The sequence below is a fragment of the Hemiscyllium ocellatum genome, chromosome 5 (genome assembly GCF_020745735.1).
Source record: "Hemiscyllium ocellatum isolate sHemOce1 chromosome 5, sHemOce1.pat.X.cur, whole genome shotgun sequence".
Classification (NCBI taxonomy): Eukaryota; Metazoa; Chordata; class Chondrichthyes; order Orectolobiformes; family Hemiscylliidae; genus Hemiscyllium; species Hemiscyllium ocellatum.
This window is the reverse complement of record NC_083405.1, coordinates 99,136,078-99,149,192: the sequence shown is the minus strand read 5'-3', so window position 1 is coordinate 99,149,192 and position 13,115 is coordinate 99,136,078. Positions and strand designations below refer to the sequence as shown.

Genomic DNA, 13,115 nt, shown 5'->3' with positions numbered 1-13,115 from the left:
ACAGCATTTACTATTCAAGGTCTGTACTCCCAAGAGGCTCCCTCCTTTGGATCATCAGTAGAGAAAGACGTACCCTTTAAAGTGTACCTTTTCACAGCCTCAGGGTTTCTACACTTGGACTTGCAAAGTGCAACTGGTATCCAATGGCAGAGTACAACCATAACAATAATTAACATTTACATAATACATTTAACACAATAAAACACCCCAGGGTATTTTACAAAACCATAATAAAATATCACAACACCAGGTTATAGTCCAACAGATTTATTTGGAAGCACTAGCTTTTGAGGCATGGTCTCTTCATCAGGAGGCTGTGATATTATTTCAGGAGGCACGACCACCTGATAAAGAGGCAGTGCCTCAAAAGCTAGTGCTTCCAAATAAACCTGTTAGACTATAAGCTGGTGTTGTGTGATATTTAACTTAGTCCACCCCAGTCCAACACTGGCACCTCAATATCATGATAAAATATGGCACAGATCCACAAAAGATATTATGTTAGATGACCAAATGAGCTAGGTTTGAAGAAGTAAAGGAGGAAGGTACAGAAGAGAGGTGGAAGGCTGCTTCAAAGGAATTTCTAAGCTATGAGTCTAGGCATTTAAAGGCACAGTTACCAATGGCACACAGATTAATGCCAGGAACACTCAAGAAAACACAATGAGATGAACACAGATATCTTGTAGGTTTGTCATTCCAGAGAAAATTATAGTGCTTTTAGGAGCATTATAGAGGGATTTGAATACAAGGATGAGAATTTAGAAACTAAGGTGTTGCTTGACCAGTATCCAATCTACATCAGGGAACACAAGGGTGAAAGGGGAACAAGATTTACCATGAATTAAGACACAAGGAGCAGAGGTTTAGATTATCTCAAGTTAACAGATGGTTGAAGGTTGGATAACAACCAGATGTCTGTGTGGACTTTGTACATTCTCCCCGTGTCTGTGTGGGTTTCCTCCAGGTGCTCCCACAGCCCAAAGATATGCAGGTTGGGTGAACTAGCCATGCTAAATTGCCTTTGGTGTTTAGGGATGTCTAGGGCAGGTGCATTAGCCAGGAGAAATGTAGGAGAATGGGTGAGTGGGATCCTGTTCAGAGGGTTGGTATGGACTTGTTAGGCCAAATACCCTATTCCACACTGTGGGGACCCTATGACAAAATGTGGGTTTTAGTGGTAGATACAAAGTTGGGCAATGTTATGGACATGGAAGATGGCAGCCTTGTTGAGGGCTTGAATATATGATCTAAATCTCTTTGTTGGTTTGAATGTGATGGCAAGTTTGCAAACAAATTGGTTTAGAGTCAAGACTGGTACTAAGAGATAGAGTCAATACTGAGAGAACTGAGTTGGAAGGATGGCTGAAAACAATCATTGCAATTTTCCAAATAGTCGATTACAAGTAATTTCTACTCATCCAGTGCTGGATGTCACCACCAGCTTGGTAACAACAGTGGTGGAGACACAGTTTGTCATAATTCATATTTGCTTTACTATGAACAATCTTTTGTATGAGAGCATTATATATAATGTTCACTATAACAATATTTATATTTATTTCAAAGTCCTGGAAGAGAAACATTTGACTAAGGAACCAAGGTGAATGGCTAATTGCAAGAATTGACATAGAGGGAATGGTGAGATGAAAGCATTGAAAATATTATCAATCAAGAAATATTCTTTTAAGTATTAACAAATTATTGTTTTTCAGGTCTGTAAGAGGAAACTAATCCCGTGGAAAGTGAAGAGCTCCATTGTCCTTAGGAAACACCAAAGTGTAATAGGGGATGTTATTGCTTTTGATTTCAAATTGATGGGAATGGAAGAAAAATGCTTATATTGGATGGTGCATGGCAAATTAATAAAGTTGCTACAGATCTCTTTGGTTTCATATAACAGCAACTGTTATTATTTTTCTGTCAGTTCACAGGAAGCATCTCCATTTACTTTGCTATGACGAACATGCCGGTAGCTGTGGGCATTACTACTTTGTCCGTTTGAGGCACCATTATTCTGTTTGCCACAAGCTTGTAAAAATGTCAAAAACACTGGCATAAATATAATACCATGAACAGCACCAAAAAATATAACAAGAAACATGATCTTAAAAAATGTTCTAAATATGTAACTACCTGCAATAGACAACACTGCAACACCCAGAATAGTTGAAAGAGCCCCCTGTAGAATGGGATAGCCAAGGCTGTATAGCACATCAATGGCTCGCTCATTGGCATTTGTTTTATCATTTGAAACAAATGCATATGTAATATGAGCTGTAAAATCCACAGAAAATCCAATACAGACAACCAGATTAATCATAGATATGGAATCCAAGTTGACACCCCAGAAAGCCATAAAGCCAGCCACACCCACTAAAACAGATGCAATAGCAAATGTTACCCATAAAGAACAAACTGGATTAGGTACTAATAGTAAAGAAATGATCAACATAGCAATAGCTGCTATAATTACATTCTGGACTGTATTGGTCACTATCACAAGAAATTGATCAAAATAGATGAATGCTGGATGATACACAAGTAAAGGGATTCTACACTCAGTTGTCAAGTTTCTTAATTCAATCAACATGTTTTTTTGATCAAACGGATCACTGGCATTCACAATTTGAATGAAAAATCGTGAAGCTGTAATACTCATATTATCTTCTGACAGCTCAATATCTTGTTGAAATGAAGAGACAAACTTAAACAATTTAGGTAAATTTCCAATGAATGTATTCTTCTCCTTTATACCTATTGACATCTTTTTAGAATAGTCAATATACACACGAAGCCAGGACTCGGACAGTTCAGGATCTACATACGAGTTGTTCTCCAATCTGTCCATGCAGGTTTCAATTTCATCTTGAACACTGGAATCCCAATATTTCACAGAGTCAGTAACAGTAACCATGACTCGTGGTCCATATTTTGAGAAAAAATTATTTTCGTCATCATAGAACTTAATCAAATATGAATCATCAAAAGCCAGATTTCTGAGATCAATTCCTTCTTTGATGTGTAAACAGCCATAAATACTGCCAGTTAAATATCCGACATACAGGAGTACCACGATTGCCTTGGTCCATCGATTTGTAAGGAATGGTCCGTAATATTTCTTAAAGAAAAAATAAACTTTGAGTTCTGATTCTGTACCCAAGTCCTGATCGTATGTCCCACCTACACAACATAATCCATGGAATTTGGATTCTCCTGGTTTATGATCTTCTTCAACCTTTCTGAATGTCAACCAATGCTTATTACCGGCTTCTCTTTTCCCATTCAATGCAAGGACAGCTCCAAAAAATGTAACGTTATAAATGAAGCACAATAGAACAGTTGTGCCTGTGTAAACACAGAATGACTGCACAGATCGAAAAGGTGTCATAATGCCAATATAAAAGGCCAAAACATCAGTTAGAGTGGTGATTGTAATAGAAACAGCTGCTTCAGCATAAGTCTCTGCCAGACGATCTTCAATTCTATTATGCACTTGTGTCTTTTGCCAACTGGCAAGCATAATAAACATATCATCCACGCCAATACCTGCAGATTCAAGTGTAATGTAAAATAAGTCTGTCAATTTGTTCAGCGTTTACGTTTTCAAATTCCTGTCTAAATCATTTACTATCCATACTTGGAAATATGTTGCCATTTATTCTGTATTACTAGATCAAAATTCTGAAATTCCCTTCCTATTGTCATTTTGGTCTACCTAAACCAATGGGATTGCAACAACAATTCATCACCACCTACTCAAGGGCAACTAGGGATGTGCAATAAATGCAGAACCAATCAAAGACGCCCACAGCTGATGAGCGAATAAAAAATTTTTTCTTTTGGCGTTCATGAAGTATACTTGAATGTAGAACACTGTGTGAAACAGTTACATTGAGCACTTATACTGAATTTTGGTGCATAGTTTGCTACTTAGAAGGAAACAGTGATAAAAGAGGAAGACTGAATCAACTTATACATAATTAAAGATTGTAACACCTTTTCTTTGCTCTTTAGAAGTGCTGCATCACACCTTTGCTTATTACTAATACCAGTGAACAGACAATCCATTCACAAAATTTCCATGTATACCCCAGCATTATTCCATTAGGAATAAAATATATTGAAGGTATTTATTACACTGTACTGAATATGAAAACTTGCCTCCATGTTTTTAAAGCATGTAGAAATGGATCCATAATTTTAGAATTATTTTGAAGAGAGATTTTATCCTGTTGTAGTCTTGTGACAGAAATGCGTCTATCTTCTTGCCTTTCACAAGGTCTGGAGGAAAAGCCAGGAATGGGGATCTTTCCAGCTGCTCAAACTAGATTCATGATAATTATGCATCTGTCCTTTCTAATAATCCAACAAGAAAACTGTGCTCTTTAAGTACAGCAGTTTAATACCTAACGTTATATACCACTGTGCCTGATGGCGAAACAGAAATCATCGTTAATAAAGAGCATGGTTAATGTGACTGGTGACTTCACCTGAGACAAAGGCTAAGTGAGTGAAACTGGGAATTTGGTGCAAAGTGAGAATTCACTTCAAAGGAGAACAGGGATGTTTTAAGGTATATTCCAAGAAGTAAGCTATCCAGAGTGAGAAATAAACAGGAGAGGATAAAAGGCACAACTCAAGAGGCCCACTTTTGAAGCACTTTTGCCCGAAACATCGATTTTCCTGCTCCTCAGATGTCGCCTGACCTGCTGTGCTTTTCCAGCACCACTCTGATCTAAACTCTGGTTTCCAGCATCTACAGTACTCACTTTTGCCTACTTACTGAGAGTCCAGTGGTGGCAATGTGATATGAGTGCAGGGAAATGCAGATATTGTGGCACATCAGGTTACGGAACATTTGAGCCAGGAGGCAGTTACATCCCTAAACTATGCAATATAAATTTGCATTGAAGATTTGACTAAAAATTGGGGATTTGGTGGATTGCATTCATGGAGCCTTGGTCCACAGAACTGTCCATCAATTATGAGATTCTTGCAAGCTGTGCTGACAATTGTAGAGATTGCAGTAAGCAAGAGAAAACTGACCGTAACATCATTTGACAGGAGGTCGTTTCAATGGGGGTGAAGAAACAGAAATAAAGTAATCATTGGGGATATGATAATTAGGATAGATTCAGTTCTTTGCACTTTAGAGATACGTGAAAGCTGTATTGTCTGTGCAGTGCCAGAATTAAGGAAATCTCTTTAGGGCTGGAGAGGAATGTGAGTGGGAGGGAGAAATACAGTTATCATTGATACTAATGACACTGATAGGACTATATAATTGATGTGTTAGAGTTGATGGTTTGGTTGCTTTGGGTTGGATATTAGAAAGAGAGAAACATTTGTGAATAAGCCTGGGATTTATGTAGCATGAGTAAGTTATAACAACTATGCTAGTTGACATAAATACTGTGTGCTAAAGATTAAATTAAAGATAACCTAAAGGTTATTATTTGCCAAGTTCATCTATAAGTGGAGATTAAATGCATGCTAAGTTACAGCCAAGTACTGATGTTGCTGCCGTGTATCTTTTGTATAATGGGTTTTAGTCACAAGCAATGAACAGAATGCTGTCAGGTTGCAATGTACAGTCCTACCAATTTATTATTACCAAAAATATCTTTGGAACCTACCAGAACAAAATTTACGGAGAAGCCTACCTAACAAACAATGATAATTCACGTGTTGTTGAGATGATACTGACCTAGAATCAGAAAGGGTGCATTTGCAGTATTGATGGCAAATGACATTCCACAAAAGAGTAGCAATCCAAAGCCAGTCAGCACAGCTAATCCAGCTGATATGACTCCCATAGCAGCAACCCAGATCTTATTTTTCACACAGTCAAGCCTGAAAATAAGCAACATACCTTCAGTGAAGTAACAGGCTTTTACATTTCTATTAAGTATTTATGGAAACAAACATATGCACCAAGTTCCACACAAATTAACTTTACCTCATACACGACAAGATGGAAAAGGATATTGATAGCAAATATGTTACAGAAAAAAGAGGAATGATTCTTTTGGAAGTTTTCTCAAATTCTTCTTGTCTTGAGACGGAAGTAAAATGTGAAACCTGGAAGTAGTTAAAATAGATGTTATTTACACACTATAAAAAAGTAACAACAACCTTATGAATGTACAATAACAACAATAATTGAAAAGATTCCTTTGTCCAATCATACAATCTTCCAACACAAAAAGGAAGCCATTCCGTGTATTCAATGACTTGAACCCAACATTATGTTTGATATACTGTATATGATGGGCATTTATATATTCTATCTGTGATATTGAAATGGTTACAAGTGAGTCCTAAAGCTGTTAAGGATCAGAGTCAATGCATGGATGGATGTTACTGCCGTAGTGTGTGTCTGGAATTGGGCAGTCAGAAAGGGCATGGAAAAACCAAATGACAAAAGAATTGAGCATTTGGCACAAAAGACAGCCTATTGGAGGACAAAATGCCAATTAACTTCAACCACTATTCATATTTACTGGCAAAATGAGTGCAGCTCATAAATCCGGCTCTACAGCCTAATAGACCATATTCAGTTCCCAAGTGATTTACAGTCCATTATCTCCTGACATCTATAGTATTATGGCATGATCAGTAATTAATAATTATTAATTCATAATTTTCAACAATTTTGGAAACCATTTTTAACAAATTTATATATTTTGCATGGAATTTGCAGCACAGAAATGGGAGTTGTCCCAGATAGCATGGGCTAGTGTTCAAGCTCCACATTGCTACTTATAGAGGCAAGGTTTTGATCAGGAGTAGTCAGCCACGCCTCCCTTGTCAGAGGGAAGTCATTCCTAACAAATCTGATTGCCACCTTGAGAAACTCAATCAGGTGCATAGATAAGGGTCACACAATTCAAGTCGTTTACGTAGGTTTCAGCAAAGCCTTTGACGAGGTCCAACATGGGTGACTCTAAATGAGGTAATTTGGCAAGATGAATCCAAAATTGGTTTAATGGTAGAAGACAGAAGGTGGTGGAAGAAAGCTGTTTGTGTGACTGGAAGCTGGTGTATAGTGAAGTAACACAGGAATCAGTGCTGGGTTCCTTATTGTTCATGGCATTTATAAACAATGTAGATGAAAATGTAGGAGGGATGCAAATGACAGGAAGATTGGCCAGGTAGTTAATACCAAGTAAGAAAGTCTAAGCGTACAGGAAGACTTTATATGTTGGTCAGATGAGCCAGATAGAATTCAATCCTGAAAAGTATGAGGTGATGCATTTTAGAAGACATAACAATATAAGGAAGTATTCAATGAAACTTAGGACACTAGGAAGATTGGAGGAATAGAGGGATCTTAAGATGCTTGTCCACAGATCCCTGAAGGCGGCTGGATAGGTTAATAGGAGAGTTAAAGACAAGTGTCCCAAATGTCTTCTTATCAGTCATGGCATAGATTATCAGAGCAAGGAGGTTATATTGGAATGAAAGTTTGGTTAGGCCACAGTTGTAGTACAGTTTGCAGTCCTGGCTGCCTCACTATAGAAAGAATATGATTGCACTGAAGGGGGTGCAGAGAAGAATCACCAGGATGTTGCATTGGGTTGGAGCATTTCTGTTCTAAAAAAAAACCCAAGCCTATCTAACTTCTCTTCAAAGCTGAGAAGGTAGAGGGGTGACCAAATTGAGGCATATAAGATTATGAGGGGAATGGATAGGGTGGATAGGAAGTAGCTGTCCCCCTTAGTAGAAGGGTCAATAACGAGAGGATTGGACGAGATTGAGAGGGTATCTGAGGAAAGGATTTTTCACCCAGAGGCTGGATCGAGTCTGGAATGCACTGCCAGGGAGGGAGCAGTGGAGATTGTAAACCTTATGGCCTTTAAAAAGTACATGGATGAGAACTTGAAATGCCATAACATTCAAGGCAATGGGCTAGGTGTTGCAAGTAGAATTAGCACAGATAGGTCTATGGACTGAAGGACCTCACTCTATGAACATCCTCCATTTTGGGTTTCAGAGTTTGAGCAACAAATGGCATCATAATGGTACAGCTACAAGGCTGAAAGCTCTGTGGATAACATCAGTCTTAAATCATCATCTAACCATGTCATGAATGTGCAGAACAGAGAGGAAATGGGATCATTTCATGCAAAAAATTATTGAAGAGGTAGTGGATGAGTTGGTTATCACCTTCATAAATTCTGCAGATCGTGAAACAGTCCCACAGATAATAGGGTTACATTTACCACCCTCCAATTTAAATACAATGGGAGGAAGAAAACAGGAAATTATAGACTATTTTGTGCTTTATCAGCTTGAGAGCATGGCTTTATGGTGTTTTGCACAAAAAAAATGAGGTGCTAAAAAATGTTTTCACTCAGCAAGTAATTAAGGTAGGGAATGCACTGCCAGGAAGTCTGAAGGAATCAAGTTCAATTGAGGGAATTGTTTTCTGTTTAAATAAATACAATGTGCAGAGGTTTGGAGAAAAGGCAGGAGATTAGCACAAAGTTAAAATACTCCAAGCTAATGCTGACATGAGGAGTTGAATGGCTTCCTTCTGCACCACAACAATTCTGTGACGCTATGAGTTCAACATTAACGGATGATAGGGAAATCACAGACATAGACGTAGACATAGACATAGACATAGAGATGTACAGCATGGAAACAGACCCTTCTGTCCAACCTGTCCATGCCGACCAGATATCCCAATCCAATCTAGTCCCACTTGCCAGCACCTAGCACATATCCCTCCAAACCCTTCCTATCAATATACCCATCCAAATGCCTTTCAAATGTTGCAATTGTATCAGCCTCCACCACTTCCTCTGGCAGCTCATTCCATACACATACCACCCTCTGCGTGAAAAAGTTGCCCCATACATCTCTTTTAATCTTTCTTCTCTCACCCTAAACCTATGCCCTCTAGTTCTGGACTCCCCCACCCCAGGGAAATGACTTTGTCTATTTATCCTATCCATGCCCCTCATAATTGTGTAAACCTCTATAAGGTCACCCCTCAGCCTTCGAAGCTCCAGGAAAAACAGCCCCAGCCTGTTCAGCCTCTCCCTGTAGCTCCAATCCTCCAACCCTGGCAGCAACCTTGTAAATCTTTTCATGTTTCACAAACTGACCGGAGTTGTTTTTCTTTCAGGACATAACTAGTAGAATAGATGATCAAGGACGATTGATGTGTTGCATTTGGATAATCAGAAAACTTTGAGAATCGACATTCAAAGTTTGTATGCAAAACTAAAGCACACGCAATTGGAGTTAAAGTACTGGCATGGATCAAGAATTGGTTAGCAAATGGGAAACAGAAAGTAGCAATAAGTGGGTGTTTTCCAGAGCAGAATGTATCAATTTTTGAAGTCACACAGGTTCACTGCATGGGGCCCAGCAATTCACCATATCTTCTGAACCAATAATTTGGATGAGGGAATCAAATGTAGCATGTCCAGGTTTGCTGACTACACAAAAATAAGATGAAACATGAATGGTGAGGAGAAAGTGAAGAGGCTGTAAAATAATTTAGTTATATTGAGTGAGTGGGCAAATACATGAAGTTGTCTACGTTGGTAGGAAAAACAATGAAAACAGAGTACTATGTAAGTGGTAAATGTTGATGCTCAAAGGGACATGGGTGACCTTGCACATCACTGATTGAAAGCAAGCATGCAGATACCCCACGAGCAGTTAGGAAAGCAAATGTTACAATGGCCCTCATTGCAAGAGGGTTTGAGTACAAGAGCAATGAAGTCTCACTGCAGCTGCATAGGACCTTGGTGAGACCACACCTAATGTACTGCATGCAGTTTTAGTTTCCTTACTGAAGGAAAGTATAATTGACAGAAATAATGCAGTGAACGTGTGCCAGACTGACTCCTGGGATGGCAGTTTTATCACACAAACAGATTGGGTTGACTGACCACTTGCAGTGAATCTAAGAGTCATAGAGTCTTGGTCCAAATCATCTATACTGACCAGATAATCTAATCCTATTTGCCAGCACTTGGCCCATATCCCTGTAAACCCTTCCTATTCATATACCCATCCAGTTGACTTTTAAATGTTGTAATTCCACCACCCTATATCACTTTGTCTAGCAGCTCATTCCAAACATGCAGCACCCTTGGCAGGAAAAGGTAGCCCCCAGGTCCTTTTTGAAATTTTTCCCTCACCCTAAACTTACACCCTCTGGATACCCCAACCCCAGGGAAAAGACCTTGTCTATTTACCCTATCCATGTCTCTCATGATTTGAGAAATTGCTTTGCATGGTGGATTACTTTGTCAAGTATGCTATTTACTAACACAACAAAGACTGTACTGCAATAATACGGCATGTGCAGTGCTTTGATGTATCCCTTAAAGGTGTAAAGCACTATAGCTTACAAAGACATCATAAAAAGGCATCATATGTTTCCTGAGCAATTCGAACTTGCAGATACAACTGAAATAAGAACTGATCTCTCATAAATCTGGCTATTATAACATGAATTATGGATTGGCCATCCAGGCTTTGACATCTATTCTGATCATGTTGCAAGGTCAAATTCTACTATGACAAGAGAGGGATATCTCCAAGTGATAATTTGCGTACTTTAAATCCTTACCTCAATATGAGATGAATATGTAAGATCCATTGGGAATTCACTAAGAAACTTTTCAATCCACAGCAAACTGAGTCTCTTATATGCTTCATCATCTTCTCTTAGGGGATAATGTAACTTTAAAGCTTTTGCCATTTTTATGATAGTTCCATTTTCATCTAATTCAACACCACCCACTGTACTAGCAATAAAAGCATTATTTGCTATTGGGTAAGAAATATTTGTACTCTCAATCAGGTGAGGATCATAGTGTAGCAAAGCTAAGAGTGCATTTGAGAAACAAGTGTTTGCTGTTTTTGCACAAAGATTATAATAATTGTAGGCTGTGCCATTGTCAATAATTTGAAAGTCTTTGATTTTTTTATCCAGCAATAGAATCTCTTCAAATGCTACTTTTGTCAGAATATTGCCATCTTTTGAAACAGCAATCAAAGAAGCAAATGTCCCCTCTGTATAAAGTCTCTGTCTGGAGAAAAATTGAGAATCATTGGTTGGAAAATGCTCTTTAATAAATTCTCTCACTGACTTTGCTGGTCCATTAATGGGTGTGAATTGATCCTCTATGTTATTGCTTTCATTTTGAGCAAAGAAACAAAATCCTGCCCCTAATCCTCCAGAAACAAACAGAGGAATCAACAAGAACCACCAAGGATTCTGACCAACACAAGTTCCCAGTTTTCTGAAGGCTCTACAAAGAGGTTTTTCAATACAATCCGTCTGATACCAAGCCATGATAAGAACAGAACTGGGATTCCAAGGTTTTCAATTCAACAAGTTCATTATTCTGAAAGACAAAGACAGAAACAATGATTATAAACTGATTTTAATAAAATGGGTTATGGCATATAATGCATAAAACCTGTCCAGTACAAGTTGTGATTCAATTTAGAAATGTTTGTATTGAGAGATTACTCAGCAGTCTGTCCACCCATGACTGGGTCCAATTTGGTAAAAAGAGTAAAGAACAAATAAAGCATTGACATTGAAGTGCATCATCAACAACTAGCATGTATATAGCATCATTAATGTAGGTAATTCTCCTAAGAAGCTTCACATAATTCACCTACCAAAACATAACACCAAACTACATTGGGATCAAAACATTGTCAAAGAAGGAGTGTCTAAAGAACGCTCTTAAGAAGGAAGTGGAATGGTGGCTAGGTGTAACATAAATTTAATATGCTATAACATAGGAGGTGCATACAGTCTCAAAGCTCTAGAACATAAGAACAGGAGTAAGTCATTCAGCGCCTCAAGCCTGTTCCCATGTTCAATAACATTCTGGTAGATCTGTGGCCTAACCCCATACATCTGCCTTTGGCCAATATTGCTTAATGCTTAACAAAAAATTATCCATTTCAGATTTTAAAATTACCAACTGATCTAGCATCAACTTCTTTTTTGGAAGAGAATTGCAAACTGCTACCGTGTATGTATACAAATGCTTCCTAAGATCTCTCCTGAATGATCTGGCCCTACGTTTTAGACTATGTCCAGCAGTTCTAGAATCTCCAACCAGTGGAAATAGTTTATCTTTTTCTAACCTATTCTTTCTTGTTATTATTTTTAAGAGTTTGATCACATCATCCCTTAACCTTCTAAATTCTAGAGAAAACAGACTTAAATTTGTATAATCTGTCCTCATAACTTAACCTCTGAAGTCCAGGTATTAGTCTTGTAAAACTACTTTATACTCTCTCAAAGGCCAGTTTATCCTTCCTCAGGTGTGGTGCCCAGATTGTTTACCGTACAGTTGGTTCTGATATAACACAATCGTTCCATTCCCACACGACCTGCGTTATTAGAAAATTGCTTAATCTGCAGCACCTTTTAAACTAATGGGGGCCAGAATCACATCATAACCAATACAGGTAAGGAAAGTTTGCGCTCTATTAATGGTCTAAATTTTTCAATCATGTTATAGCTTGAAGAAACAAGCATTATAGCAGAACTGACTGTATTCCAACTGGAGTCTAACCAGGGCTTTATAAAACTGCCATATAAGTTCTATGTTCTTAAACTCCAGTCCTCTAGATTTCAAGGCCAGCATTCTATTGGCCACCTTGATTATTTTCTGCACCTCTTTGTGGTATTTTAAAGATCTATGATTGTAAACACCCCCATTCTGTTTGGACTTCCACTGTATCATATCATCTACAAAGTACTCTATCCTTTCTTCTGTCCAAAATAACCTTACACGTGCTTACATTGAAATCCATCTGCCACAGTTTTGCCCATTCACCTTGTCTATCAATGTCCCTTTGTAATTATATACGATCATCTACACTATCTGCACTGCTGCCTAACTTTGTGACATTAACAAATTTGGATATGTGAATTACTAAGCCATTTTCCAAGTTGTTAATAAAGCACAAATAATTAAGCCCCTATCACACATCCTTATGGGATAATAATAGTCTGTCCTGCCAATTTCAGTATCTACCTATTATCCCTACTTTCTGTTGCCTGTCACTCAAACAAATTGCCAGCCATGTCAGTAATTTGCCTTCAATTCTGT

At 38.2% G+C, this 13,115-nt stretch overlaps 1 protein-coding gene across 1 annotated transcript in view; it reads right to left on the bottom strand.

Moving 5' to 3' along the window:
• Positions 1–322: 322 nt before the first annotated feature.
• Positions 323–13,115, bottom strand: part of LOC132816126 (patched domain-containing protein 3-like) — a 47,342-nt gene continuing 34,549 nt past the window's right edge. Inside the window, exons 2-5 of the mRNA XM_060825588.1 lie at positions 10,601–11,381; positions 5,963–6,084; positions 5,711–5,856; positions 323–3,549 (exon numbers count right to left, since the gene is read on the bottom strand). Coding sequence (XP_060681571.1) covers positions 1,913–3,549; positions 5,711–5,856; positions 5,963–6,084; positions 10,601–11,329 — 2,634 coding nt within the window. The 5' untranslated portion in view covers positions 11,330–11,381 and the 3' untranslated portion in view covers positions 323–1,912. The remainder of the gene's footprint in view (positions 3,550–5,710; positions 5,857–5,962; positions 6,085–10,600; positions 11,382–13,115) is intronic.